Below are 26,270 nucleotides of genomic sequence, written 5' to 3'. Positions count from 1 at the left end.
GAGGAGTGTGAAGGTCAGAATCTGGGGAAATTTCAGGGGCATTCAGAGAGAGATGTATCTGCACAGACTGAAGATGGGAGAGACCATGGGCAAGATAAGGTCCAATAAGTAACAGGTAGATGTAGCCACAGAGTTGGTGGTGGCCTTGGGCATGATGCCTAGGTGGGCTATGTGTGTGGGGGGGAATGAGATTGTGGTAGATTAGAGGGTGAGTGGAAGTGAAGAAGTGGACATTGCCAGGCTAGACTTTTCTACTGGGAACCTAGACTGTGAAGGGAAGCAGGGAGAGTGCCATTTTTAAGAGCCAATGTAGATCTAACTGTGGTTGAATTTGTGCACATTTTTGAGACTGATTTCACATTGTTAAATTCACACATCCAAAAAAGAACAAAAAACGCTTCTGTTAGGCAATGAGTTCTTTTTTTTGGTTTGAAAAAATGTAGTTACTTGGCACAATTCTTCAAAGTGGGGGCGCCTTTGGAGGACAGACTCCATGAGACACGGCTGGGCTGTGAGCTTCTGGGGCAGGGACTGCTCTGTGGTTGTCCTGGGCTCCTGGGTATGATATGTGTAGAGAGAGCAGGCATTGTTGAGAAATCCTTTTCAAGTTCACTTTTCCATGACTTTTATGCCTCCTCCCCAGCATCCTTCTCTATCCTCCAGACTAATTACTAAGGTTGCAGTCCCTGAGGCCTGAGCTCAGCCATCCAGACACAAAGGCTCACCTGGGGGGTGACTTTAAGGGTGTGCTGGGCAAAGACTCGGTGGAAAATATGCTTTAACTGTCCCATCTCAGCTTAAGGTAGCTAAGGGGAGATGATCACCCTTACCGTCTATGTGAAAATGCCCCTATTTCTGCTGTGGTTTGGCTTGGGCTACCTCGGGTGGTGGGTGTTATCCCCAGGGCAGTGGGCTGGAACGACGCTGGAAAAGCACATCCTGAGCCCGCCCCATAAGAGGCACCTTCATCTAATTTTCACAGGGACTCTGTGTTGTTTGCTACTTGCTTGAGGGACTGCTGGGGGACTCGGAAGTCCACATTCTTTCCACCACACCACATAGGCTTCCAGGGACTCAGGACCTGAGGGCTCAGGGGGTTATTGAAACCAAGGAAATGACTAGCCTATCTGTCCCATTCTCTTGTCTTATTATAGGGTATATAATAGGGTATATTCACCATAGGGTATATATGTGTGTGGGGAGGTTCCTTAATGAGAGGTGGTCAGGCATGTTTCTGGGGGTTAACCCCCAATGACAAATCTGGCATTCCTACCATGCTATGGTTTACCTACTGGATTAATTGATATTTTCTGCCTAACAGATAAACCCCTTGATTCTCAGTGCCTTCACATACTTCAGGTTTATTTCGCACATATGTGAAGTCCAAATGTTCCTGGTCATAGACGGCTTTCCAACAAGTGGGCATCAGGGAGCCCAGGTCCTTCCTTCTCATGGCTTTGCCATCTTGCACATGTGATTTCCATGGCTGCTATGCTCTGGCAGAAGTGGAAAGAGCCTGGAGGATTGCCATGGGAGGTTCTCATGGGTTGGTCCTAGAAGTTATGTGCGTCACTTCTGCTCATATTCCATTACCTGGAACTGGTCACATGGGCTCACACAGATGCAAGGAAGGGCCAAGGAGGAAGGAGCAATGTGTCTGGTGATCAGCTGGCCTGCCTCTGCCATACCCACCCAGGCTAGAAAGTCACCCACCCCTCAGCTGACTTTTTATTGGTATATTCACCACAGTTATCCAGTATTGCATCGAGATCTCATTATGCCAGATCCTGGCATTTTGGAGTTTGATGAAAGAAGGGGAATATCATGAACCAAAGGGTCTAGAGCAGAGACCATGTCCCTGATGTGGTGTACGAGGCAGCACTTGGATCCCTCCATCTACTTTCTGTGGGAGCTTTATGGGATGGTGGTTACAGATGTGGGCTCTGAAATCTGGCTCTAGGATGTCAAGTCACAAGTTCATTACTTCTGGCCATGTGCCCTTGCCAAGTTGCTAACTTTTCTAATTCTTTGAAAAGTGGGGATACTATTATCATTAGATAACAGTATCTAATGATGCCTTTGTTTGTTACAATGATTAACTTCTTTAATACATAGAAAGCTTTTTACCTTGCTGCTCAAGACTTCACAGATGCTCGTTAAATGTCAAGGATTATTATGTGCCCAAGGTCTGAGCATTCATTCATTCATTTAGCACATACTGTATAGAGAGGGCCTTGTGCTATAGGAACTGGGAGTAGGGAAGTGAAAAATTAATTTCAGCATAGGACTTACTGTAACTGAGGTAAGTACAGATACTGTGGGAGAGATTCAACCCATTTTGGAAAGGGGGTGGCGATAGGGAGGTGGAGAGTGTCTAGAGGAGAAGAGCTTTGAAGGAAGGCTAGGAGTTAGTGGGGTAAGGATTTGTTCACATCCATGTACTGTGCTTAAGAACAGTAAATATGGTATATGATATGTCAGACTTACTGTTTTTTCAAGCGGGCAAGCTTCTTTGCCTCACAGCAGGATTCTCCTAACGTGAACAGGATTCATACCCAGTGTCCCTGAAATTGATGTTAGTCAATGAAAAATATGCGAAGCTCTGATTTTGAGAGACAGAAGTCTTATCTAATTACACGGCCATTGTTTCTCCTCGTTCGAGTCTGATGGCATGTCCAACAGATCTGGGCTGATCTGGACCTGCCCTTGGGGAGTTTTTAGGGAATCTGTACACTGCAGGGAAGAATGCTCCCTGCTTTCAAGGAACTGCAGTCTGCTGGCTGCACTGTCTAGGGACTGTCAGGACACAGGAGTGTTCTCTCCAGGCAAGGGATGGTAGGCACTGAAAGCTAAGAGCAGGGAGCCCTTACCCAACCTTTCCTGTGATGTTGAAGCAGATTTTACAGGTGCTGAGTGAAGGAGGGGCGGCATTGGTGGTGGTGGCCTGGGGAAGGCAGAATAAGAGATGAAAATTGGAATTTGGCAGGGCTGAGCTTCCAAAGGCTTCCTGGAGTCAAATGAGATTTGGAAGGAAGACTGAGAGAAGCCCAGATGACTTACCAAAAAAACAAAAACAAAAACCAAGAAATTATGCCATTGAGCCAAATAAAAAAACAGCAGGATTCTTTCACTATTTATTTTATTACATTTTAACTCAAAAGTATTTTAGATAATTTGCTTCATTGTTAATTAGGCCACAAATTCTGTACTCTGGCCTTGGACAGCTCCTACTGTAAGGTGGCGATGGTTTGTTTTTTTAATATATTTTATTTTATTTTGGGAAACTATGCATGACAAAATTTACTATTATGACCGTTTTTAAATGTTCGAATTCAGTGGAAGTATATTCACACGGTTGTGCAACCATCACCACCATCTATCTCCAGAACGTTTTCATCATCCCAAATTGAAAATCTGTACCCATTACACAATAATTCCCATTTCCCTCTTCCCCCAGCCCCTGGTAACCACCCTTCTACTTTCTGTCTCTATGAATTTGCTTATTCTAGGTATCTCCCCCATTAGTTTTGAGATAGGGTAGCCTCCTGGAAATTGGAATTTGGAGTTCACAGTACTCCCAGGCAGCCAATGGGTCATGAAGGTGATTTAGGGCATATGCAGAATAGGCTGCTGAGTTTTTAGTGGTGAGATGGGCTTGGTGTGTGTGCTGAGATGTATTTTGTCAGGTCCTGGCCTATAACCAGGTAGGCAGGTGTGTTTCTTGTGGGGTTGACTGGCAAGGGGTCTGTGGGCATAGCTGAGATCATGTCAGAGGTATTATCTTCCCCCTTCCCCAGCATGGCTCTTGGGAGAGGGGCCTGCCTCACTGGACTTGAAGGTCTGTGTTCTAAGCGAGCAGAGGTGTGGCAGGAATGCAGCCTTGGGGACCTCGTCCCTCACCTGTTGGAATGTAAGCCCGTTCACTAGATTAGCGGTGTCAGGGCTTCTTACCGGAAGCCCTTCTTCTTCTTTTCTGGAGAAGAATGGCATTGCTAGTGTGGCTGGAGCCGTACAGGCCTGAGAAAGAGAAGATACATGAGACCAAGGTAGTCTAGTCAGGGAGAGAAGACTCCAGGACTTGGAATGCATATAGAGGAGGGAGTTATAAAAGCTGTGTGTGCTTCCAGTAGAAAATCTGAAAATAAAGAAAAGTATAAAGCTAAACATAAATCATCTGAAATACCATCACACACACGACCACTGTTCACATTTGGCTTGTTTCCTTTCTCCTTTAGATATTACTCTAAGGAGTTGGAATCATATTGAGTACTTGAATTTGTATCCTGCTCTTTTCACCCTGATTTAGGGCATAAGCATTTTCCCAAAGGATTAAATGTCTTTATAAATATTATTTTTAAAAGACTGCCTAACACTTTATTGTTTGGTTGCACCATAACTTATGAAGCCACACCCCGTTGTTGACATTTGCAGGCTCTCGGAGCCTGAAAGAACTTCAGGGACTACAGAACTTAACCCATTTAATTGACATGGCGGCTTCAGAAAAAGCAGTTCCTAGTATTTCCGTCTCCGTGGCTCATATCAATCAGTGATGAAGAGCATGGATTTTGAAGTGAGATGGAACTGGGCTCGTTTTACAGCATGTCCCCTCGGTACCTTGGCATATGGAGGGGGTTGCTTGCCCCTCTGAATCTGCCTTCTCTTCAGTCAAATAAGGATGGTTGAATGAGATCATGGATGTAAAGGACCTGGGACAGGGTCTGGCACCCGTGAGCAGCTGAGCAGTGTGGTTGTTGCTGTTCTGATGAGGCTCAGTCTCCTCATGCCCAGGCACGAGTTCTGCCCACCTCAAAGGCTTTGCTTCTCCTAGAGAGTTCAAGACTGGCTTAGCAGTACAAGCAGAGATGTGGGACACTGGCCAGAAATCATTATGGAAAAATTTTTAAATTTGTACGTGTGTGTTTGTGTACACACGTGCATACAAGCATGCATATATACATGCATATATGTAATACATATACACACATATACATACATTTATACACACACTCATATATATGCATACATGTACGTGAACACACGCACACACACATAGCAGCCACACATGGCAAATTTATACTTGCATAAGGAAAGTGAGATGAGCAAGTTCTGGAATTACCCCCTACCCTGAAAGTCCTTGCTTCTTACAGAGTAGAAACAGAGAGAGAGAGAGAGAGAGAGAGAGAGAGAGAGAGAGAGAGAGAGAGAGAGAGAGAGAGAGAGAGAGAGAGAGAGAAACACCCTACCCCATAGACTTTTTGTGAGGACTCCATAGGATAATGTGAAAGAGCCTGGCTGCCGTGGGCCCCTGGTGATGTTGGCCTCCTTCCTGGCACTGTGACTGGTCAGCATATGGGTCTCTGACTCATGGGTTCAGGATGGGGGGGGTCAATCTCAGGTCATCCTGGGATCTGTTACTGTGAGTGATTCCACAAGGAAATGGACTGAAGTGAGGAAGTGGGAATGTGTGAGGTCATTTCAAGCCAGAGCAGTGGAGTCAAGTCACTATTAAAAAAGAGTGAGGGGAGGGCTGGGGATGGAAGAGCAAGACCACATGGCCTTGGCCTCTCAGAGGAGGAGCAGCACAGAAGGCCAGGGCCTGCAGTGCCCCTGGAGTCTCTTTCCTGAGCTCCCCACCCTGGGCCAGTGTAGACAGAGGGCAGTGTCCAGGCCCTGCTGCAGGCTGGGCACTTGGGTGGGCTTTCACAGTACGTCTCTTGGGTGCGTTTTCATTAGCCTTTCCAGTCGGGGCTCCAGATGGCATGTGTAAGTAGACTGCATGTGTGAGTTCAGCCTGCATGGAAGGGGCTTTGACTTCCTATGGGTGATCTCAAGGGCTAAAACCAGGAGCGGGGAGGAGCTATTGGAGAGACAGCATTGATCTCCCTGGAGAGCAGCTAAAGGAATCATCTCACCGAGGCTCTCTTCCAGCCAGAGGAGGCAAGGGTGGGGCAGGCTGCCCCAGGAAGTGATGTGTGCTCCACTCGGGCAGTTGACCGAGGGAAGGCTGGGACCCCTGGCTGGAAGGAGATTACAAGTGGCCCTTTCAGTCCCTTCCCAACGCTGGGAGTTGCCCCTTTAGGTTCAAGTTGGTGTCACATGCCTTGGTAGATGGAAAGCCAGGCCTTCCTGGGCCAGGTGAGAGCGTGATGTCTGCAGACATCACCTGTAAACCAGGTGTTCTGCCCATGCTGGGCCCTGCAGAGAGGCAGCGTGGGAGGCGTTTCCCACTGCCTTGGCCCTGGCTGCCTCCTGCCTCATCTCAGATGTCAGATCCAAGTAGCCATGACCCAGGGTCTTCCGAGTGGGAGGCACAGAGCTGGGGGCTTTTAGTCTTTCCAACCGCTTGCGGGTGCACAGGGGTGAAGACCCCCATTTCACTGCCATGGAAACTGGGCCCTGCCCCATGGCCCTTTGGGGAGGTTAACCTGGGAGATGGTAAGTTTGAATGGGGGGCTTGGCAGTGGAAATGAGGAGAAGGTTTGGTTTTTAGATTGCATTTACCTTGAAACATGTCTGTGAGACTTCAGGGTAGGGTTGAGGGCTGTGCTTACCTCATGCTGCTTTGAGGGAAGGTTCTGCCCAGTGTCCCTCCCAGCCCTCCTTAAGCTTTTATAGAACTCTGTTTTATCCACTGCCTGGTCACACTCTTTGATGCCATTTGGCAGGTGATGAGGCCCAGGAAAGGCAGAGGGTGGGAGTCCCACATGTGAGTGCATTGGCAGCTCTTGGGCCAAGGAGGCTCATCTCTCATTTTGAGAGCTACTCAGGGCCTCTGCATAAACCTTGAACTTGTCTCCTAGTTGTCATGGTTTAAGAGCCCATTACCAGTGCTGGGATCTGAGGCCCTGGGTTCTAATTTGTAACAGCCAGAGGCAGGGAAAGGGAATTGCTTTGTGACTCATAACGTCACATAGGCAGAACCACAAATAAGGGACTCCAGTTGGCAAAGACCAAATTGCTTCAAGGCTATTCTTAGAAACTAAAGCATCACATCTTGTTTCTTCCCGGAAAATGCAGAAACCTTTCATATTTCTGAGTAGTTGGTTTTATTTATATTTCATATCAAACTCCAAAAAGGCAACAGCTGGGTGGTGATTGACGAGGAAGGCTAACCAGAGCTATTACCCAGGATCCTCTGATATAACTAATCCTTGACCTTCTTCTTTTAGGGAAAGAGATGGGTATCCAGCAAAGTACTACACTCCAGTTTCTGGAAGCTGGGACTCAGACTCAGGGGAGTCCTTCTAAATCAGCCTTTCTAGTTCACTCACAAAACTACCTTGTACCATGGATGTTTTCAGTTCATTACCCAAATTTCCTCACATGAGGTTCCCCACTTTTCATATGAGGAACTTAAAACTCGGAAGTGGAGTTGTCCAAGGCTACACAGTTAGGAAGTGGATTTGAAACCAGATCTTCTGTATAGAAAGCCCATGGCCTCTAATTGTAAAGTATATATAATTGCTTGGCCTGGGAAGCTAGTACCAGTGGTCATAATTATGTTCCTTCTTCTCTTCCTTTTGGTCTGATGGTGTTTGAGCCATCTGAGAAATAGTCATGAGTGCTGGTCAATATGGAGTCACTAGGTGCTAAATACATTACCCACATGATTGAATTTATTCCTTACCCCCCTGTGACTCGAGTATTGGTAATTCCCCCCCCGCCCCCGCCATCAGATGAGAAGACAGGCTGAGACAGACTAGATAACATGCCGAGGGTCACACGGCTAGCGAGTGCGTGAGACCAGACTCACACCCAGGTTTGCCAGACTCCAAATATCTGGATGCTTTTCTGTGAGGAGACCTACTCTGCATGGGTGTCAGAGTTATTTCTAAGGTCTCTGACTTCAATTGGGAAGCGGTTTTAAAGGTTGAGACTAAACCCTTTAGAAGGCAGGGAGGCAGGGCCGAGCCTGGCACGGGCTGTGCGGGCAGAGTCCCAGGCAGGGCTTATCTTCTTCTGTCCAGCCATCTCCCTCCACCTTCCCATATCTCACTCCAGATAAGAGCTAGTTCCTGGAGCTCTCACACCCACCCACCCAGGGCCCTCAGCACCACTTTGTCTCTTTCCCTTGGGGCCCTAAAATTAAGTTGTTCATTTTTCTTTTGTGGGAGGAGGGGAGGCGGCTGGGGGTTTGGGAGGAGTCAGGTTCTTCCAGTTTATAAATTATTCTCTGGGAGTCGGGTCTGGCTTGATAACTCAAAACAGTTCACCATTTTAGACAAGGAGGAGTTGGAGACTTGGAGAATTGATTTACAAAGCTCTTTTTTCAAACTAGTGCCTCCCCAGCTTCAAATCTGCCCTAGGTGATGGCTTCAGCATACATCACATCACCCTGGTGCTCGAGGGCCAGGCTCTGCCATCACTCAGGAATCTCTCACTCCACAGCAACTCTGCAAGCTCTCATACAAAAGAAGCAGCTGAGGCTCAGAGCTTACATGGCTTGTGTGAAGCCAGGTGGGCAGCGAGGGGCCAAGCTGAGCTTTGGACCCAAGTTTCAAGAGGCCCAAAGCCTGTGGTTTTTCTCTGCACCACCTGCCCATCGTCAGAAAGGACTGGAGGATTCCAGTGGAACTCAAGTAGCTTTGCAGTTGTCAATCAGCTACTGCAGCCCTTGTTCAATCCCGGGCATAGAAGTGGTTCCAAAGATAGATAAAGACAAAGGATGTTAATATGCTCTGAAAAGCGAACGAGTCTTGTTCTCTGTTTATGCTCTCTGGGTGGTGAGTCTTGCACACGGGGAAAGTCTCAACTTTCCCCGTGTGCAAGAGGCAAAGTTTATGTGAGTGATGCCAACGTGAGCACTGCAGACATTAGAGGAGCCAACTGATCATGCTGCAGGGAATGCATGTCTTTTGGTGCCAGCTTTCCAAGTTGGTTGAATTTGTTGAGTTGAGGGGACTAGAGGATGGAGTCCTGTCTGCAGAGTGGAGCTTGGCTGGGCCTGGAGCAGGGAATGTACTGTTCTCCCTTCGGCCGAGCCTGGTGCCAGACCCATTGGAAGCTCTTGGAGGAAGAGAGATGGGAGGAAAGGGTCCTATGCTGTAGCCCGTGCTGCTGCACCCATCAGTATCTGGCTACCTGGAGAGCTTGTCAGCCCCCAGCAGGCGGCCCCTCACAGGTGGTGTCCAGCCAGGCCACATAACATGCATGTGTGTGCTTTTCTTTCCCCTGCTCTCCCAGCTTCTTTCCTTACTGTGCTGGGCAGCCCCTCAGCTGCCTCCTTCTCCAGTCCAGCCCGGCCATCTTCCCAAAGACTTGTCTCACTCCACTGCTCTGTCTCCTGAGCCCCACGGCCCTCTGGAGAAGCCAGGCCCCCTCTACGGTCTGCCCCAGACACCCTGCCACACCCCGTCACAAGTCCTAAGCTCCCGACACCTTGAACTTGCTGTCATTCTGCAGCTGTGCTGGCTCTTTCCAGACTCATGCCTTCTTCATATGGTCCATTTCCCCAGTCTTCTAGTGAAAACCACCTTGTTCCTAAAATTGTAGCGTTTTGGCATTTCCCTCTTGTGGCTCCTCTGGACTCCTCCAGGCTCTGTTTAACAACTTCTTTGGGCTTCCATGTGCTGTGTTCATTTTTTACAAGCGCTGGCCTGGTTGTCTTGTAATCAACTATTTACAGGCCTGCCTTCCTCACTAGGCTCCGTCTCTGTGTCCCCAACATCTAGGGTGATACATGGCCCTTGCTAAGGCACCAGTAGTTATTGCTGAATGAATGAGTAAAAGATTAAGGAAGAAGATAAACACCATTCTCTGCTTTCAGTTTTATAAAGCCAGTCCGCAATCCAAATGCACCCACAATGGCATTTCGGTCTGGAGTGGGAAGCTGCCCAGCCCGAGGGCTTTGTCTCTGTTTGCTGACCTCCCCCTGCCAGGCCACTGTCTGGGGGAGCTTGGTATGTGTTTACAGACCCCCCTCAAGCCCTCCTGACAGCTGGGCCAGCCCCAGCCCCTTCATACTTATCTTCTTGCACTAGCTTTGGATTCTGGAAAAATAGCTAGTGCTTTGGAAAATCAGCTCTAATTTATTTTTGTTCCTTTGAAACTTAAATGACTTTCCTAAGAAAATGCCTGAGGTTAGAGTGGTGCAGAGAAGAAAGGACGATGGCCAAAACCCAGGCAAGCTATTTTTGTGATGTGAATGAACCTCCATCTCGTTTTGCCTTCCTTCAGCCTAAGCACTTGTTCCAAACAGCTCCCAGCTTGGGCTTACAAAGCACAGGCTCCTTTTGTGCATCAGGAGGAGACCCACGTGTCTCTCTCTCTTTCTGTATGTCTGACTGAGGTGGATGCTGTGCTTCTAGCAGATACTAGGAACGGAGAGAAATTTTGAGAAGTTGCCGTTTGCTGTCTGTAGAAGGGAAAGACCCGCCTTCTGGTAACTAACGAAGGAAGACTTGAAAGTGTGGTGTCTAAGGATAGGTGGGATGGTGGTCATGAAATCTAGGGAGGCATGTGCTTTGCTTTTTGGGGGCTGTGCACTCAGGTCATGTGATTAGGTTATGTTAACATTGGTCAACCAATGTATGGCACCAGGAATTATAGGTTTTCAACAGTGCTAAATCTAGTGTGCCTTTCTGGGTTTTGTTTGTTTTCCTTTTGCTAGTTACTACTTCCAGAACCACTGCTCATAGCAAGATTGACCAGGTAATATTGACATCAGCCAGGATATATCTTTGGCAATGTGTAGTTCTTTTCAGCCAGCCAGGGGAGTGGAGTGTTGGGGAGAGAGATTGCCAGCAAGGCAGCATGGCCAGGTTAGAAGGTATGATTATACCTCTCCTATGGATTATGTGTGTTTAGTATTAAGTGTTATGTTTAGTATGTTAGTGTCTTAAAGGAGTTGTATTTTTACCTCTCTGCACCTTCTCCCCACTCTACCCTCATCCACGAAGCTCACCTCTGCCTCCGCCTACCTTTGCAGGTGTGACGTTTCTCCAGGTACTTCATGGTGTTCTCCTCCATCCTCTCCACACCACTGCTCTACGTGGCTCCTGAAACATGGGGGAAAACGAGGACGAGAAGCAGGCCCAGGCCGGGCAGGTTTTCGAGAACTTTGTCCAGGCTTCCACGTGCAAAGGCACCCTCCAGGCCTTCAACATCCTCACACGGCACCTGGACCTAGACCCTCTGGATCACAGAAACTTTTATTCCAAGCTCAAGTCCAAGGTGACCACCTGGAAGGCCAAGGCCCTGTGGTACAAACTGGACAAGCGTGGGTCCCACAAAGAGTATAAGCGAGGGAAGTCTTGTATGAACACCAAGGTAAGGGAAACTCCCACATGGACGCTTCTTACCCTGTGGGCCATGTGGGCTGGCTTGTTGGGAGGTTAGGAAACTGTTGCCATTTTGCCATTGTAAGTTTCTTAGTGGGTGTGGATGTGTTTTATTGTTTGGCTCAGCTGAAGGTTGCCTTTGTCTGTATATGAACAGCTTATCCTGGTTGGGGGCTTCTATCTTATCATGGTGGCCTCAGCAGCTCTTCTTGTGTCCTTCCCAAGGCGGAGAAAATGAAGGCATGCTTGATGTTATCCTGTCTCTACTATTACTACTACCACTACTTCTTCTAGTAGCTACTATTTACCAGGTAGCTTCTTTGGGCCAGGCGCATTCTGTACGTGGTCTTGTTGAACAGCACCGTAGTCCTTTGGGTCATTTAAGAGCTATGAAATCTGAGAAGTCAGTTACCTTGCCCAAAGTTACATAATAAGAAGGCAACCTTGATCTCTCTGATTCTAGGGCTTAGGCCCTAAATTCCCTAGAGAGGCATAATTATGAGTTGTGTCTCCCTGGGAGCAAACATTTAAGAAAGATCCCTGACTTTAGTTGGCTAAGAAATAGGTCTTTGGTCTTTACTGTCTTTCCCTCCCTCTCTCTCTCTCTTCCTCTTCACATCTCCTCATTCTCCACCTCCCCATCCCCTTCCTCTGCTCAGGATCCCAGTCTCAGTTAACCCTCCACAAGCTGGTCACTTTCCCCATTGAGTGGCCGTAGGCGACCTCGGTGAACATGGGGCTGCCCAGCACGTCACATCTCTGATAGCTCTGCATCACCCATCCCCAGATGGGCAGCCAGCAGTCAAGACTTCCCTGGGGGCTGTCAGCCCTGGGCACTGTTCCAGGCTGTATGTTTAGGTTAAAAGCGAGCAAGCTGTATTTAGACCTCACAGGAGGTAGCTCAGCCAGAGCCCTTGGAATTCTAGTCAGTGCCAATCCTAGACAAGAAGATTGAACTCTCCATAGAGATCAGGACTGTTGTGTTTTTGTTTTGGTGATGTGGAGCCGTTGAGTCCACCGTGGGATACGCCGCTTTCCCTTGCCCCGGGCGAGACAGCTGCCAGGCTCCTCTGAGCCTGGGACGCACAGACCGTTTGGAGCACAGGCAAGCGTTCCATCAGGCTGAAGCAGCCCAATTGCCTTAGTCCAGAGCATATTAGCCATCCAGGAAGGGCCTGCCCATAACCTGCCAAGCTTCAGCCTTACACAGAGGAGAGGGAAGCGTTAAAGAAAAAAGGGGGGTGGGAGGTGGGGCCAGTATCCTAAGTGCCACCCCTGCCCAGGACCTCCTTTTGTAGTTGTTGTAACTTCATGGTTCATGGTTCACTGGGCAGCTCTTCAGAGTTCCAGGAGGGGGAAGCTTCTTGACCCTTTTCAGTCATCGTATATGGTGGTTTTCTTTTAAAATGACCCATAGAAGTCAGGCGCTGGGGTGCAATATGTTTTCTCAAGGAAGATTTTCAGAGCTCTTATTGTATCAGAAAATGCATACACCCAACAGTGTCTAGCTGCTGAGGGACTCTCTTGGTGATCTGAAGACAGACTTTCGGAGGGAGTCTGCCAGCGGAGGGATGGAATGGAGGGTTGACCACCGTGAAGATGTCCTTTCAAAAATCACTAGCCGGTTTCCTGGTCTGTCTGGCCAGCCCCTATTTTATAAGCTTCAATGGTTTGAAGTGGAAGAGTCCTTACATCCTGTGGTTGGCAGGTCATCGTTGATGCCTAAGATATGAAAGAAAAGGACTGTCTTTAGTTAGTGATGCTGGGTAATAAGAGTGGTTCTTGCCCAGGAATTTATATACCTTTCTCAGGAGGAGGAACAAAGACAATTGAAATGTGGTAACCCATCCCATAAAAACTACTTGGATCCTAAAGTGTAGAAGATACATTTGAAAATGCACTCTACGGATGGTTGTGACTGTGTTAGGCTACTTTATCCTCATGTTTCAGAAACTCAAACTAACCTAAACAAAACAGGGAAATGAGGGAAGTGATTAACTTGTATAAACAGGAAGGTCCAGACTCTCAAAGTCTTTCCCATCCTCTCTCCTTCCATCTCTCTTAGATGTTTTGCTCTGTTTTGGCTTCATTCTTCCCTCCTGCAAACAGATTTTCTTCACGATGCTAGCCTCTCTTTCATATCTTTGTAGCTCTGTGACCCAAAAGACCAGAATCTTTCTCTTCCTGCTCGACATGGAAAAAAATCTCAGAGAAGGATTTCAACTGGCTCACCTCTGGGCCAGTTACTGTGGCCAAAGCCAGAGGAGCTGACCACTGTCTTTGGCAGCCCTTTTAAATATCACATGATTGACATGAGGGAGGAACAGGTCCCCAGGGATGTGGAGGTGGGAGATAGACAAACAGCAGGTGTCCTCTACCTGACGGGTGACTGCTTGTTTGCTTTCTGGTTGTGGAACAGGCCTCTCCATGTTGGAGTCACGTGGTTGGGTAGTGCTCTCACTCGAAGAGCCTGCCGCTCCTGGTTATGAGTCACGCAAAACAGAACATGGTCCTCCCTCTTTTCCGACATGAACAGACACTGTCTTGCTCACACACCTCGCTTAGGTTTATCCTTTAGTGTACTAGTTTACGTCATCAAGCATTAGCCAAACAAGAAGTGCTGGGCATTACTCTGCACGTGGTTCATCATTAATGCTAAGCCGTGTAACACGGGCGTGTCAGGTACCAGGCATATAGACAAGCTCCTGCTTAGCCACAGATAGAGTGGGAATGAATGAAATGCAGCCAGAACTCCCACCTTTGCACTGATGTGGATGCATCTTGGCACCGTCTGGAGTGGATCTGGGCCTCAGCTATTCACAAGCATTAATCAGCCCCTTCCAGGCGCTATGAGCCCTGTCTGCTCCCTCATGCCAGCAGGACAGTGTGTGTGTGTGTGTGTGTGTGTGTGTATTAGTGGTGATGGCAGGGAGAGATTGGTGACCAGGATCTATTTGGAGAAGATGACCTCTGGTACAGGTGCCAAGGGACAGGGAGGAGGACCTACAAGGTCCCTAGAGCAGTGGTCTAGGTGCCAGCTGCATAATCTAACTTGAGATCAGTGTTCATTATTGATTATTATTTATGAGAGTTTTTTCAGGCACTTAATACTTCTTTCCCTGGGTGTGATCTGTTTGGATAAGAAAGGAGTGAACCAACGAGCAAGCCAAAGAAACTCTTTCAGGACTGATTATTGGCTCTGAATTAGGGTAGTACCCGGATCAAATGCCACATCCAATTGTGTAACGTTCCTGGGGAAGAGAGCCCCGAAGAAAATGCAATACATAGTTTGGCCTGGGAATTACCATCGTCACAAAGTCATGGAGCCTCCTCATTTATTTTATATGTACCTTTAATGCTAGGAGGAGCTTGAAAGGATGTTGTGTACCATCTCTGCATTTGACAGATGACAACCAGGGGGCCCAGGAACCTGAAGCTATTTGGTTGAAGCTAGTGGGAAGCATTGCCAAGATTCAGGTTCTGTTTATTGGTTTCCTCATACAGTGTTTCGTTCATTCATTCATTAGGTATTTCCAATACCCTATACCTTAGTAGGTATTTGATGGAGGAAATGGTTTGAAAGGTTAATAAGAAGTGGTTCTCACTTGAGCTTTCTGTAGAGAGGACAGAAGTGTCATCATTTCTGTATTTATTCACTTAATCCTTTATGAGGTGAATGATTATTGAGCAGTTACTATGTGCCAGGCACTTGTCTAGGCACAAGACAGCCACTTAATAGCTCTGCGGCCTTGGGCAAGTTACCGAAATCCCTTATCCTCAGTAGCCATCTCTGTAAAATGAGGATAATAATGGTACTTCCTTCATGGAGTTACTGTGAGGATTAAATAAGGTCATCTTTGAAAAGTGTTTAGAATGCTGCCTAGTACATAATAAGTGATCAGTAAATGTTTAGCCATTATTATCATTAATATCCTAAGTGCTATGAGAGAGCTGTATACACTGTTCTGCAGGAGTACAGAAGAGTGACTAGGGTAGTTTGGGAATGCTTCCTGCAAGAGGAGGTATGATTTGGGGCTTGACAGACGAGTAGGAGTTTGCCTTGCTTTACTGAAGGAACAGCTAGAGGGAACATAAGGCGGAGAAACATTTTCTGGTAAGAGTACATTACTCATGGAATGGGAATGAAGGTACCTGTGGAGACAGGGAAGCGGGGAGAGTGTGAGAGCCAGAGAGAACAGAATGGATGAATGGCAGGAGACCAGAAAGGCCTCCTGGGGCCAGACTGTGAAGAGAGGGTCCCTCGGTCAAACAGAGGACCTGGAAGGTCATTGAGGATGAGCCCCCGATTCTCAATCCAGGGTTCTTTCTCCCACCCTCCAGGGGGTGGCTCAGTAATCACAGATAACCAGTTCATTTGTACATCATTGCCATAAAAACCTGCTTGCAGGAAATGACTCATGGGCTCCTGTCACCAGCAGCTATGGGGCCAGCCTATATAATGAAAACTCTTGGGTTACCCTGTGAGGAGGAAATGTCTGTGTTTTGTGAACATCCAGCAGGGTCATGCCACACCTTTTGCACTTGAACGTGACTTTTGCCTGTCTTTGTGTCTGCACTGGCTCCCCAGTGGTGGGTAACCCAGGCCCCGGTAATGCTTTTGCTGCCCAACTCATTATGTGGTTCCTGAGCTTCCTGAGCAGAGCACAGCAGGAGCAGGGAGGGAGGGGTGAAGCTGGGAGGGAAGGCTGCTATCTCCCAGCCTAGATAAACCTATCTGACATTCCCCACCTCTGAAATCACCCACCAGGGCCCTCAAAGCCAGGCTGTGCTGCACTGGCTGGGAAATGTCTAGCACTGCTTTGCCTAATACGGACAGTTGCAGGCATAACCGACAGAGTAGAGGATGGTCCCTGTGGTGTGACCTTCTGTACTAGTTGAACAAAAAGCTGCCATAGGACTTCCCTGGTGGCGCAGTGGTTAAGAATCCGCCAGCCGGTGGAGGGGACATGGGTTCAAGCCCTGATCCGGGAAGATCCCACATGCTGCGGAGCAACTAAGCCCATGTGCCACAACTTCTGAGCCTGTGCTCTAGAGCCCGTGAGCCACAACTACGGAAGCCTGCGTGCCGCAACTACTGAAGCCCACGTGCCTAGAGCCCGTGCTCCGCAACAAGAGAAGCCACCTCAGTGAGAGGCCCGTGCACCGCAACGAAGAGTAGCCCCTGCTCACTGCAACTAGAGAAAACCCACACACAGCAACAAAGACCCAATGCAGCCAAAAATAAATAAACAAAATTAATAAATTTCTAAAAAAAAAAAAAGCTGCCATAAACTCTGGGTCTGTCTGCTTACCTGACAGTGGACTTGGGCACTGTTACACTAGACACATCTGCGAGCCTAGATTACCAACTGGGTTGTGTGAATCACTACACTTGTCACCACAGCTCCACACGAAGTGTGTGGGGTTTGCGTGAGTGCGTGCATTGAACATGCCATGTGAGCCTGAGGAAATCAATTCCCAACAATATTAAACAGAGATGAAAAAATTCTTTTTTGGCTGTCTTCACAGGACCTGGTTAATCCAGATTCACTGTAGTTCATTTTACAAGTACATTTATAAATAAAGACTTCTTTGTCTTTTTAAGAACAAACTAATTTGTTTTCTTTAATTAAAAAAGAAATGCATGCTCATGATAAAAAAAAAAATAATTCAAGCAGGAGAAGAAAATATACTGTGAAAGGAAGTGCCTTTCCCCAGGCCACCAAGTCTCCTCCCTAGAGGCATCCACTGTGCCATTTCCCGTGCGCCCTTCTTTACACGTGTGTGCATGCGTGTGTGTGCATATGTGCATATGCAAGTATGTGAATGTGTGCATCCCCCTTTCTCTTATTTAATGGGAAAAATTTTTACGTATTTGTTGTGCACCTTTTTTTCACTCAAAAATGTATCTTGGAGATTGTTTTATATTAGTACGTGGGGAATCTAACCCTTTCATTATTTTCATGGCTTTTTAAGGCTTGCTATTTTATGGTTCCATCACAATTTATTTAACTGCTTAGGTTGTTTCCAGTCTATTGCTGTCTTAAACAGTACTGCAGTACACTTCCTCATACACACTTTGTATGCGCATGAAAGCATGTCTACGGGATAGACTGTGAAAATTTCGGAGTCCAAGGGGGTGTGCATTGCACTGACAATGTTACAGGCATTGTGAAGTTCTCGTTCGTGGAGGTTCTTTCAGTAGACACTCCCCAAAATAGTGCAGGAGAGTGGTAAGAAGAGCCCTGGGATGTTGCCTTCTTGGATTTCCTTAGCTTGGCTGAGTGAGCATTGGGATGGACACCCTCTGAGGCCTGGAGTCTGGGCCGGGCGGCCTTGAATGGGGCCACTGAGTAAAGAGCAGTTTGACAGCAATATGGTAGGGACCGCTGCTGCCCCCGTAACGGTCACAATCACGGCTGTTTCATCACTGTTACTGCCCAACATTTGCATAGTGCTTTAAAGTTTCACATACGTGATTTCATTAAGAAGTTTGCTCTCTCTGTAAAAGGTGAATGCTCTTTAAAAGAAGAGCAAATACAAGTGTATGCTTTCCTCTTCAAAACTTCATCTAATAGTGGGAGCTTTTAGAGCCCTGGCCCACGGAGGATCTGTACTCTTTGTGCTGAACAGGGGTACCTTCTGTCCTAGCTAACGTGTTCTCTTTAATTCAATTTAAACTAGTACCATCTCCAGGGAGCCTGCCCTGACAGCCTTTCTACATCCCCCTTCTCTTATTTCATCCCCAGTTGGGTTTGGGGCCCCCATGGGCTCCCAGACTCTGGTCCTACCACTACCTTGCTGATCAGTGCCCCTCACTGACTGCTTTTTTGGCCACTTTCCCACTCATCGTGAACTCCCTGAGGACAGGGACCATGTCTGGCTCACCTTTGGGTCTGAAGCACCCAGCACAGGGCTTGACACAGGGAGGGTACTCAGGGACTAAATGAATAAACTGTGTAGCTCAAGAGGCTTCTTTCTGGAGCAATACAAATAGCACACTATTAACATATGTAGTTCTTTCTGGAGCTGTACTGAGTGAGTCCTGGTATTTCCAAACCCTGATAGTGGGTTTACAGAAGCGGGGACCAGCCAGCCCCTTATTTCCTTATTCAAACGTCTGTGCAGATTCGCATCTGACCATTGCTCATGAGCATCCTCTCCCTGTGGTGTGGGATGAGGACCACAACCTTGTCTGCGCCTTGATTAGCATCTGGCTGTTCATGGAGCTTTCAAGGAGGAGGGGAAACCCGGCCTGTAGGCCTTTGAGGCTGAAGGGTTGGGCCTCCTTTTTCTTGGCGAAAAAAGAAAAACCTCTCACAGTTCCTGGCCCACCCAGGGTTGCAGAAGGCCTTAGGGAATCTCTAGCCAGGATTATGCAAATTAATGTGTAGCACTGGGCAGGGCAAGAGGAAAACATGAAGCAGTTTCATGCTCTGCTTCCCAGACTGGAAGGTCTCTTGGCTTCCCTCCTTCCTGCTCATTGGAGGCTCTTGCTGGGCTTTGCTTTTTTTTCATAATAAAAAATATCTTGGAGATCAGTATATTCCATGGCAGGGGATTTTTCCACTTAGTGTGAATATATCTATCTCCTATCAACCAGGTGGGGTACCAGGCTGAGTTTGGCCTTCCTGCCACAGGGAAGCTCCCGGGCAAGTCACTGGGCCCAGCACTTAGTTTGTTCTCCCCTCTGAATTCAGAAAGGATTGCACTCAGCTGCAGGTGACTGAAAACTCAACTGCAGAGACTTAAACAAATAGGGGCTTATTTTTTAACCAGATGTCAGGAGAAAGGTGGTGACTGGAAATTCAATGGCTATGTTCCTTGTGATTCTCTGGGCCAGTGCTGTCCAATAGAAATATAAGGTGAGCTACATATGTAATTAAAAATATTCTAGTACCCACATTTTAAAAAGTACAAAGAAATGGTGAAATTGATTTTAATAATATTTTTCATTTAACATAATATATCCACAATATTATTATTTCAGCATGTAGTCAATATATAAAATTATTACTGAGCTGTTTTACAGTCTTCTTTTTTGGTATTAAGTCTCTGAAATTCTGTGTTTAACAGCTCAGCTCAATTCAGATTAGCCGCATTTGAAATCCTCAATAGCCTCATGTGACTAATGACTATTGAATTGGATAGTGCAGCTCTAGGCTTTTCCTCATACTTGTCACCTTGTAGTCACAAGATGGCTGCTGCAGCTCCAGCCATCATGTCTAGTTTTGAGGCAGGAAGAAGGTAGAAGGGGCTGCTTAAGCTACATACATTGCTTTATCACATACACAAAAGTGTTTCCAGAAACCCCATTAAAATATAAGCTCCTTGGGGGCAGGAGTTTTTGTCTTTATAGTCTCTGCTGATTTTCCAGCTCCTAGAATAGTAACTAACTAACGAATAGGACATATTTGTCATGGTTTGAGTTCTTCAGAAGCAGATGCTTAGAAGGTGTTTGGGGTACAAGATGTTCATTAGTAATCAATACCTGTGAAAGGAATGGGGGAGGGAAGCAGGAATGGGCAGAAGAAGTCAAACTGTGTACAGGAGAACCAGATGCCTGTGGGTTCAAGCAGCTGAGTCTTTTCCTGCTTGGCCTTTTAGCCAGTGAATTGTGCAAGAGACAGGGGTGGGAGGCCACAGAGACCTCAGTTGATATAGGATGATCAGCTATGAGCTACCAGCTGTCTCTGTAACATGTTTAACATATACACCAATGCAAATAGTGTATTGTAGAACATGTATAGTTATAGATAGTGTATTATAGAACATGTATAGTTATAGATGTGTATATTTAAGGGGAGTAAGTCATAAATTTAATAGCATATACACGAATTTTTTTATGTATTATATATTAAATTATATTACATAAAAAACTATTTACCTTAAACTTCTATGCAGCTTCTTGGGAAGAAAACCCGAACGTGTTTTAACTTCAGAACCTTCAGCTGTATGGAACGTATTTCACTGCCACCTGGCATATCCCACACCTCCTCTTATGCGTTGTGGTCTTAAGAGATATAGGGTAGCGAGCTATCACCAAACGTTCATCAATGGGAATTCAGCAGTGGGAATTTTTTTTTTTTTTTTTTTTTTTTTTGCGGTACGCAGGCCTCTCACTGTTGTGGCCTCTCCCCTTGCAGAGCACGGGGTCCAGACGCACAGGCTCAGCGGCCATGGCTTACAGGCCCAGCCGCTCCGTGGTATGTGGGATCCTCCCAGACTGGGGCACGAACCCGTGTCCCCTGCATCGGCAGGCGGACTCTCAACCACTGTGCCACTAGGGAAGCCCAGTGGGAAAATTTTTATTCTCAGCTCCTTTCTTCAGAGAGAGCTATCTAAATCTAAGGAACATACCTTGGAAAATTCTTTTGTGTCCAGATCTGCAGAAGTCCAGGGAAGTTCCTTTACCCCTTCTAGTTAGCATGCCGATGTTTACCATGCAGCTGTGCATTGTTCTCTCTGCTTTCAGGAAGTGATCTTTTCCATTTTTTCCCTCTCTCTCCCTCTCTCTTTTTCTCTCTCTCTGCCTCTGTCTCTGTTTCTGTCTTTGGTATTCCTAATGTTTCCCTTTTTTTACTGTGGTAAAATATGTATGACATAAAATTTGCCATTTTAACCATATTAATGTATATAAATCAGTGGCATTAATTATATTCTCAATGTTATACAACCATCACCATTTTCTATTTCCAAAATTGTTCACTGCCCCAGATAGAACCTCTGTACCCAAAGCAATAACTCTCCAGTCCCTGCCCCCTTCTCCCTAGCCCCTGGTAACCTCTGATCTAGTTTCTGTCTCTATAAATTTTCCTATTCTAGATATTTCATGTAAGTGGGATCATATAATATTTGTCTTTTTGTGTCTGGTTTATTTCATTTAGCATCGTGTTTTCAAGGTTCATCCAAGTGGTAGCAAGTATCAGAACTTTATTCCTTTCTTTTTCCTAATTTTAGTAATATGTTTTATTTAACTCAATTTATCAAAAATATTTTGATATGTAATCACTATAAAAGTTATTAATAGGATATTTTAGATTTTTGTACTAAGACTTAGAAATCTGGTGTATATTTACCCTGTTAGTACATCTTAATTTGGATGCTAAATTTTAATCAGAAATACTTAATCTGTATTTAGATTTCATACTATTTACAGTTAAAAAAGTAGATTTATGTGTCCAACTTATTTCAGTCATACTTAGTTTTCCACTAACTGAATTGAGTCTGGGTTTATTTTTTAATTGTGGTACAATATATAACATTAAATTTACCATTTTAAGCATTTTTCAGTATGCAGTTCAGTGTACATTTACACTGTTGTGCAGCCAACACACCATCCACCTCCCAGACTTTTTTCATCATCCAAACTGAAACTCTACCCATTAAACAATAATTTCCTACTCTCCCCTCCCCCCAGCCCCTGGCAAGCACCATTCTACTTTCTGTCTCTGTGAATTTGGCTACTCTAGGTACCTTATATAAGTGGAATCATACATATTTGTCCTTTTGTGACTGGTTTATTTGACTTAACATAGTGTCATCAAGGTTCATCCATGTTGTAGCATGTGTCAGAATTTCCTTCCTTTTCAAGGCTGAATAATATTTTGCTGTATGTACATACCACATTTTGTTTATCCATTCATCCCTCTCTGGACACTTGGGTTGTTTCCTCCTTTTGGCTATTGTGAATAATGCTGCCATGAACCTTGGTATACAGTATCAGCTCAAGTTCCTGTTTTCAGTTCTTTGGGACATATACCTAGGAGTGGAATTGCTAAGTTACATGGTAATTCTGTGTTTAACTTTTTGAGGAACCACCAAACTGTTTCCACTTACTCTTATTTTTAAAATTGCCATCCCTGAGTTAAATTGTTCAGTTATTAATTCATTCAAAAAATCATTTGGAATGTCTACTACATGCCAGGCACCAGGGATACAGCAGTAAAGAGAGCAGATAAAATTCCTGCCTTCTTGGAGTTTACATTCTTAGTGAGAGATGACAAGTAAATATCCGTGGCTTGAGTATGCATACCTCTGTGTGTGTGTGTGTGTGTGTGTGTGTGTGTGTGTGTGTGTGTGTGTGTGTGTGTGTTGGTGGTAAACTTCTAGAGAGAAAAAACAAGGTGAGGGCAATGTGGGTGCCCCAACCAGAGGTGGGTTACTGTTTTATATCGGATGCCCTAGAAAGGTTTCTGTGAGACGGTGACATTTGAGCAGAGACCTTAAGGAAGTGAGGTATGAGCATGTGGTTCTTAGAGGGAAGAGAATTCTAGACAAAGGGAACAGCAACAGGCATAGAGATGCTGACAAGCAAACATGCTCAGTATATTCTCCAAACAGCAAGGAGACCCATGCAACTAGAAAGAGCCAGGCTGGGGTGGTAAGACACGGGTCCAGGAAGGGAATGGATCCAGATCGCATGGGCCTTGGAACAACTGGAAAAACTTTGTCTTTTACTCTGAATGAGATGTAGGGCTACTGGAGGTGGTTGAGCAGAGTCACATGATCTGACTTCCTCATGGAAGGACTTGCAAAACCTTGGAGATGAAGAAAGGAAAGGCATACTAGAGTCTCTCCCTCTGTGAGTAACAGCTTTCTCAGGCCTAAGGAATTTATTGCATCCTCTGCTCATCCTGTCTTAGAAGAGCTGCTTGCTCTTTCACCACTGGCCAGCAGATTAGGGACAGGCTAAGACCAGCCTTGCTGCCCAGGCAGGGTTATTCCCACTGAAAGTCTTCCTGGAACAGAAAAAGTCCTCCCAAATATCCGCAGCAGCTAACACTATGCAAAAAGGAGTAGATCCCTTAATTTACTCTTTTCTCACTGATTTAGCGACTGCTACCCAAGTGCCAGTCCTCTGGGCACCAGAGGAGGATGACAGCAGAGAAGGCCCCTGCACTTGTGGAGGTTTCCACCTGGTCCAGGGAGAACAGAAACAGACAAAGATAATTTTATCATGTCATCCCAAGAAGGTCATAAATAGAGTATTATGATAGAAGGAACCAGGGGAGGGGAGTTGATTCTAGACAGAGTGGCTGGGAGGTGACATTTAAGCTGAGATCTCTGAGTAAGAAGCAGCCAGCTGGTAAAGAGCATGTTCAGCGAGGACAGCAAGTGCAAAGGCCCTGACGTGAGAAAGCTCTTGGCCAGCTGGAAGAGGCAGCAAGGCAGCCAAGAGGGGCCTGGAGGGGAGTGAGCAGGGGGGACCATGGTAGGAGGTGAGGTTGGGGGGTGGGGAGACAGGAGGCAGATCACTGAAAGGGCTTTCATGTAGTCCATTCTAATAAGTTTAGGTTTTATTCTCTCTTTGAATAAAGAGAGCTCCACTGCTTGCTAAGTAGTATGACCTTGCCTCTTGGAGCCTCTGTTTGTTCATCTGTGAAATGGGAATAATAATAGTTATATTATAGGGCTGGAATGAAGGTTATATGCCAAGTGCACATAAAGCATTTAAAGTGCCTGGTAGCTGTTAATCACCTCCTCTCCTTCTTGAAGCTCTCCTATTGGATTTGTGACACAACTTTTTGGACACATTCTTTAAAGTCATCTTCATGCTCTTTCTCCTTTTTCGCAATACATACTCAGTGTCCTCCAAGGGCTTGTCTTTGACTCCTTTTGCTTCTGCTGGGTGTGCTTTCTGGGGGAAATCTCAGCTACACTCAGCTGTCACCGCTCCCCCTGGCCATGAAGACGACTCTCTACTTTTGTATCTGTGGCCCTTACCTGCCTCTTGAGCCCCATGACCTCACTTAGGTCCCTTAAGACATCTTCAGGCTGCCTGTTGGACACCTTTAAACCACATTCACCATCTTCTTTCTGAAACCTGCTTCTCTTCCTCTGTTTCTCTAAATGCTGAAAGCTCAAAAATCCTACAAACGTCGTGGACTCCCATCTGCTTTCTTCCCCCAGTTGCTGCACCTTCCTTTGCAATTTTATTCATATCCACCCCCTTCTCTCCATTGCCACTGCTTGCACTTCGGAGGAAGCAGCACTCTCTTACCCAGGTAACGGCAGAACACGTCTCTGAAGTTTCTTTTGCCTTTTCCTCCCGTCCAGTCCAGCTGCTGACCCCCACAGAGTTGCCCTTCCGAAGCACAGATCCGATTGTGGCTCTTTGCTCACATTCGTGGCTCCCCAGCGCCTTGTACTGCAGTTCCTCCTCCAGGCTGGCCTGGTGTTCTGTCTGATCAACCCATCTCCTACCTTGGGTTCCAGACCTCCCTTCTCACATGCCCCATGCTGGCCACACTCCCTCCTTGCTTTCAGCCTCCTGTGCACCCTGCCTCTGGCCAGCATTCCACCACCGCAGTCCAGCCACAGAGCAACTCCTTCTCAGAGGCCTCGGCCTCTGCGGCTCCAGCAACTTCCACCTCCCACCTTCAGCTCAGCGACCCATCCCCAGGGTCACAGCTCAGAGTCTGCCACCACCGGGGGCTGCTCCACCTAAATCCTCCTTTGAAATGCTCCTCTCTAACCACAGCTCTGAACTGCTGCTTCTCTCGCTGTGTCCCTCTCACAAAACCTGTTGCCAACCCGGGTTTCCATCCGCAGTCAACTCCTCCCTTTTCTGTCCGTCTGTCAGCCTAGCCTCCCCTGGCCTTCACTTTCTTGCCCAACCTGGCGCCTGTGTTCTGTCTTTGTAGCTGTGTCTAGCAGCTTCTCAAAGGCCCGACTTCAGGTCAGCCCAGCCTTAGGAGATCTGACATTCACTCCACCCCCATTCTCAAGGCTGCCGGACTCCGCTAAAGTAGCAGAGCCCGAGACAGGAGGATCTCGGTAGCAAGTTGTGAGAACTCAGTGCTGAAGATCTTAGTGCTGTCAGGACAGCCTTTTAAGAGAGTCTAGCCAGTTTTCTGCGTAAGTTGTCCCCAGCCTTTATCTCCCTCTCTACCTTTCAGCCCCTTCCCTTTAAGCAGCTGTCCTACTTCTCAGGAAAACCACTGTCATCAGCTCTGTTTCTTCTTTCCTTCTTCTCAACCAAATTCTGAGCAAGATAATCTCTGTACTCCTGGCTCCCTGGCTTCACCTCCCTCTCACTGCCAACCCGCTGTGGCTTCATTCCACTGTGCCAGTAGAAATGCTTTGGGGTCACCAGGGACCTAAGAGTTAGCCAAGACTATGGCTGCTTTTGCATCCTTGTCTGCTTGACCTCTTTCAGACACTGGACATGGTAGATCACTATCTCCGTGAAACTCTTCTCCTTAGAGAGGCGCCTAGGTGTAGCCCATGACCCCTGGTCCTTGAGGGAGGGGAGAATGTAGGTTATGTTCCTTTGCAAGGAATTGTAAACCTGAGTATTGACAGGTCCAAACTCTGCCTGTATTTTCATATTTTCTTGGCAGGAAGCTTTTCCATAAAGAGCACATCATTGACCTTTTTTCTGCTGCTGAACTCAGCGATAGGTATAGTGGCATGGATTTATGCTGCCTTCTTGTGCTGTAGGAGCCTCTTGTCTTTTTCCCTAATAGATTTACTCTGGGGCTCCAGATCATATCAAATGACATCGTTCATTAGAATTTAGCTGTACATCACAATGCTACAAAGCTCTTCTGCTTGCAAAGCAATTTTACATCCAGTATCTCGTTGGATTCTCACAGTAACTCTGTGGGGTAATACGGGCTGGCATGATCATCCCTACTTTCCAGAGGAGGAAACTGATGCTTAAGTGGAATAAAGGACTTGCCTGGAATTTCACAGCGATAAATGGAAGAATGCAAGAATGTTCAAAACCAGCAGTCCCATATGTTGTTGCCAGTTGTTTGACCTTTGTTTGAGGACTTCAACACAGACAGAGAGTGACCCTCAGAAAGGTGTAAAATCCATTGTGTCTCCAACCACATCATTTCTTCAACAATTAGTATTGGGTGTTAAGGATACAGAGATGGCTCAGACATTATTCTTACCTTTATTTTCAAAAGAAATTTTACCTGAAATATTTAAGATACACAACAGCATTACTTATTATTTATGAACTGATGATTTTAGAAC

General features: G+C 46.5%; 1 protein-coding gene across 17 annotated transcripts in view; it reads left to right on the top strand.

Annotated features, from left to right (window-relative positions):
- The window catches only part of MICAL2 (microtubule associated monooxygenase, calponin and LIM domain containing 2), a 441,027-nt gene that overhangs the window by 39,742 nt on the left and 375,015 nt on the right, over positions 1-26,270 (top strand). For all 17 annotated transcript variants that reach the window (XM_067038594.1, XM_067038595.1, XM_059067905.2 and 14 more), the window contains one exon: positions 10,928-11,268. In XM_067038594.1, coding sequence (XP_066894695.1) covers positions 11,005-11,268 — 264 coding nt within the window. In that variant the 5' untranslated portion in view covers positions 10,928-11,004. The remainder of the gene's footprint in view (positions 1-10,927; positions 11,269-26,270) is intronic.

This window comes from Kogia breviceps, chromosome 7 (assembly GCF_026419965.1).
Source record: "Kogia breviceps isolate mKogBre1 chromosome 7, mKogBre1 haplotype 1, whole genome shotgun sequence".
In the NCBI taxonomy this organism is placed as follows: Eukaryota; Metazoa; Chordata; class Mammalia; order Artiodactyla; family Physeteridae; genus Kogia; species Kogia breviceps.
This window is presented reverse-complemented; position numbering and strand designations above follow the sequence as displayed.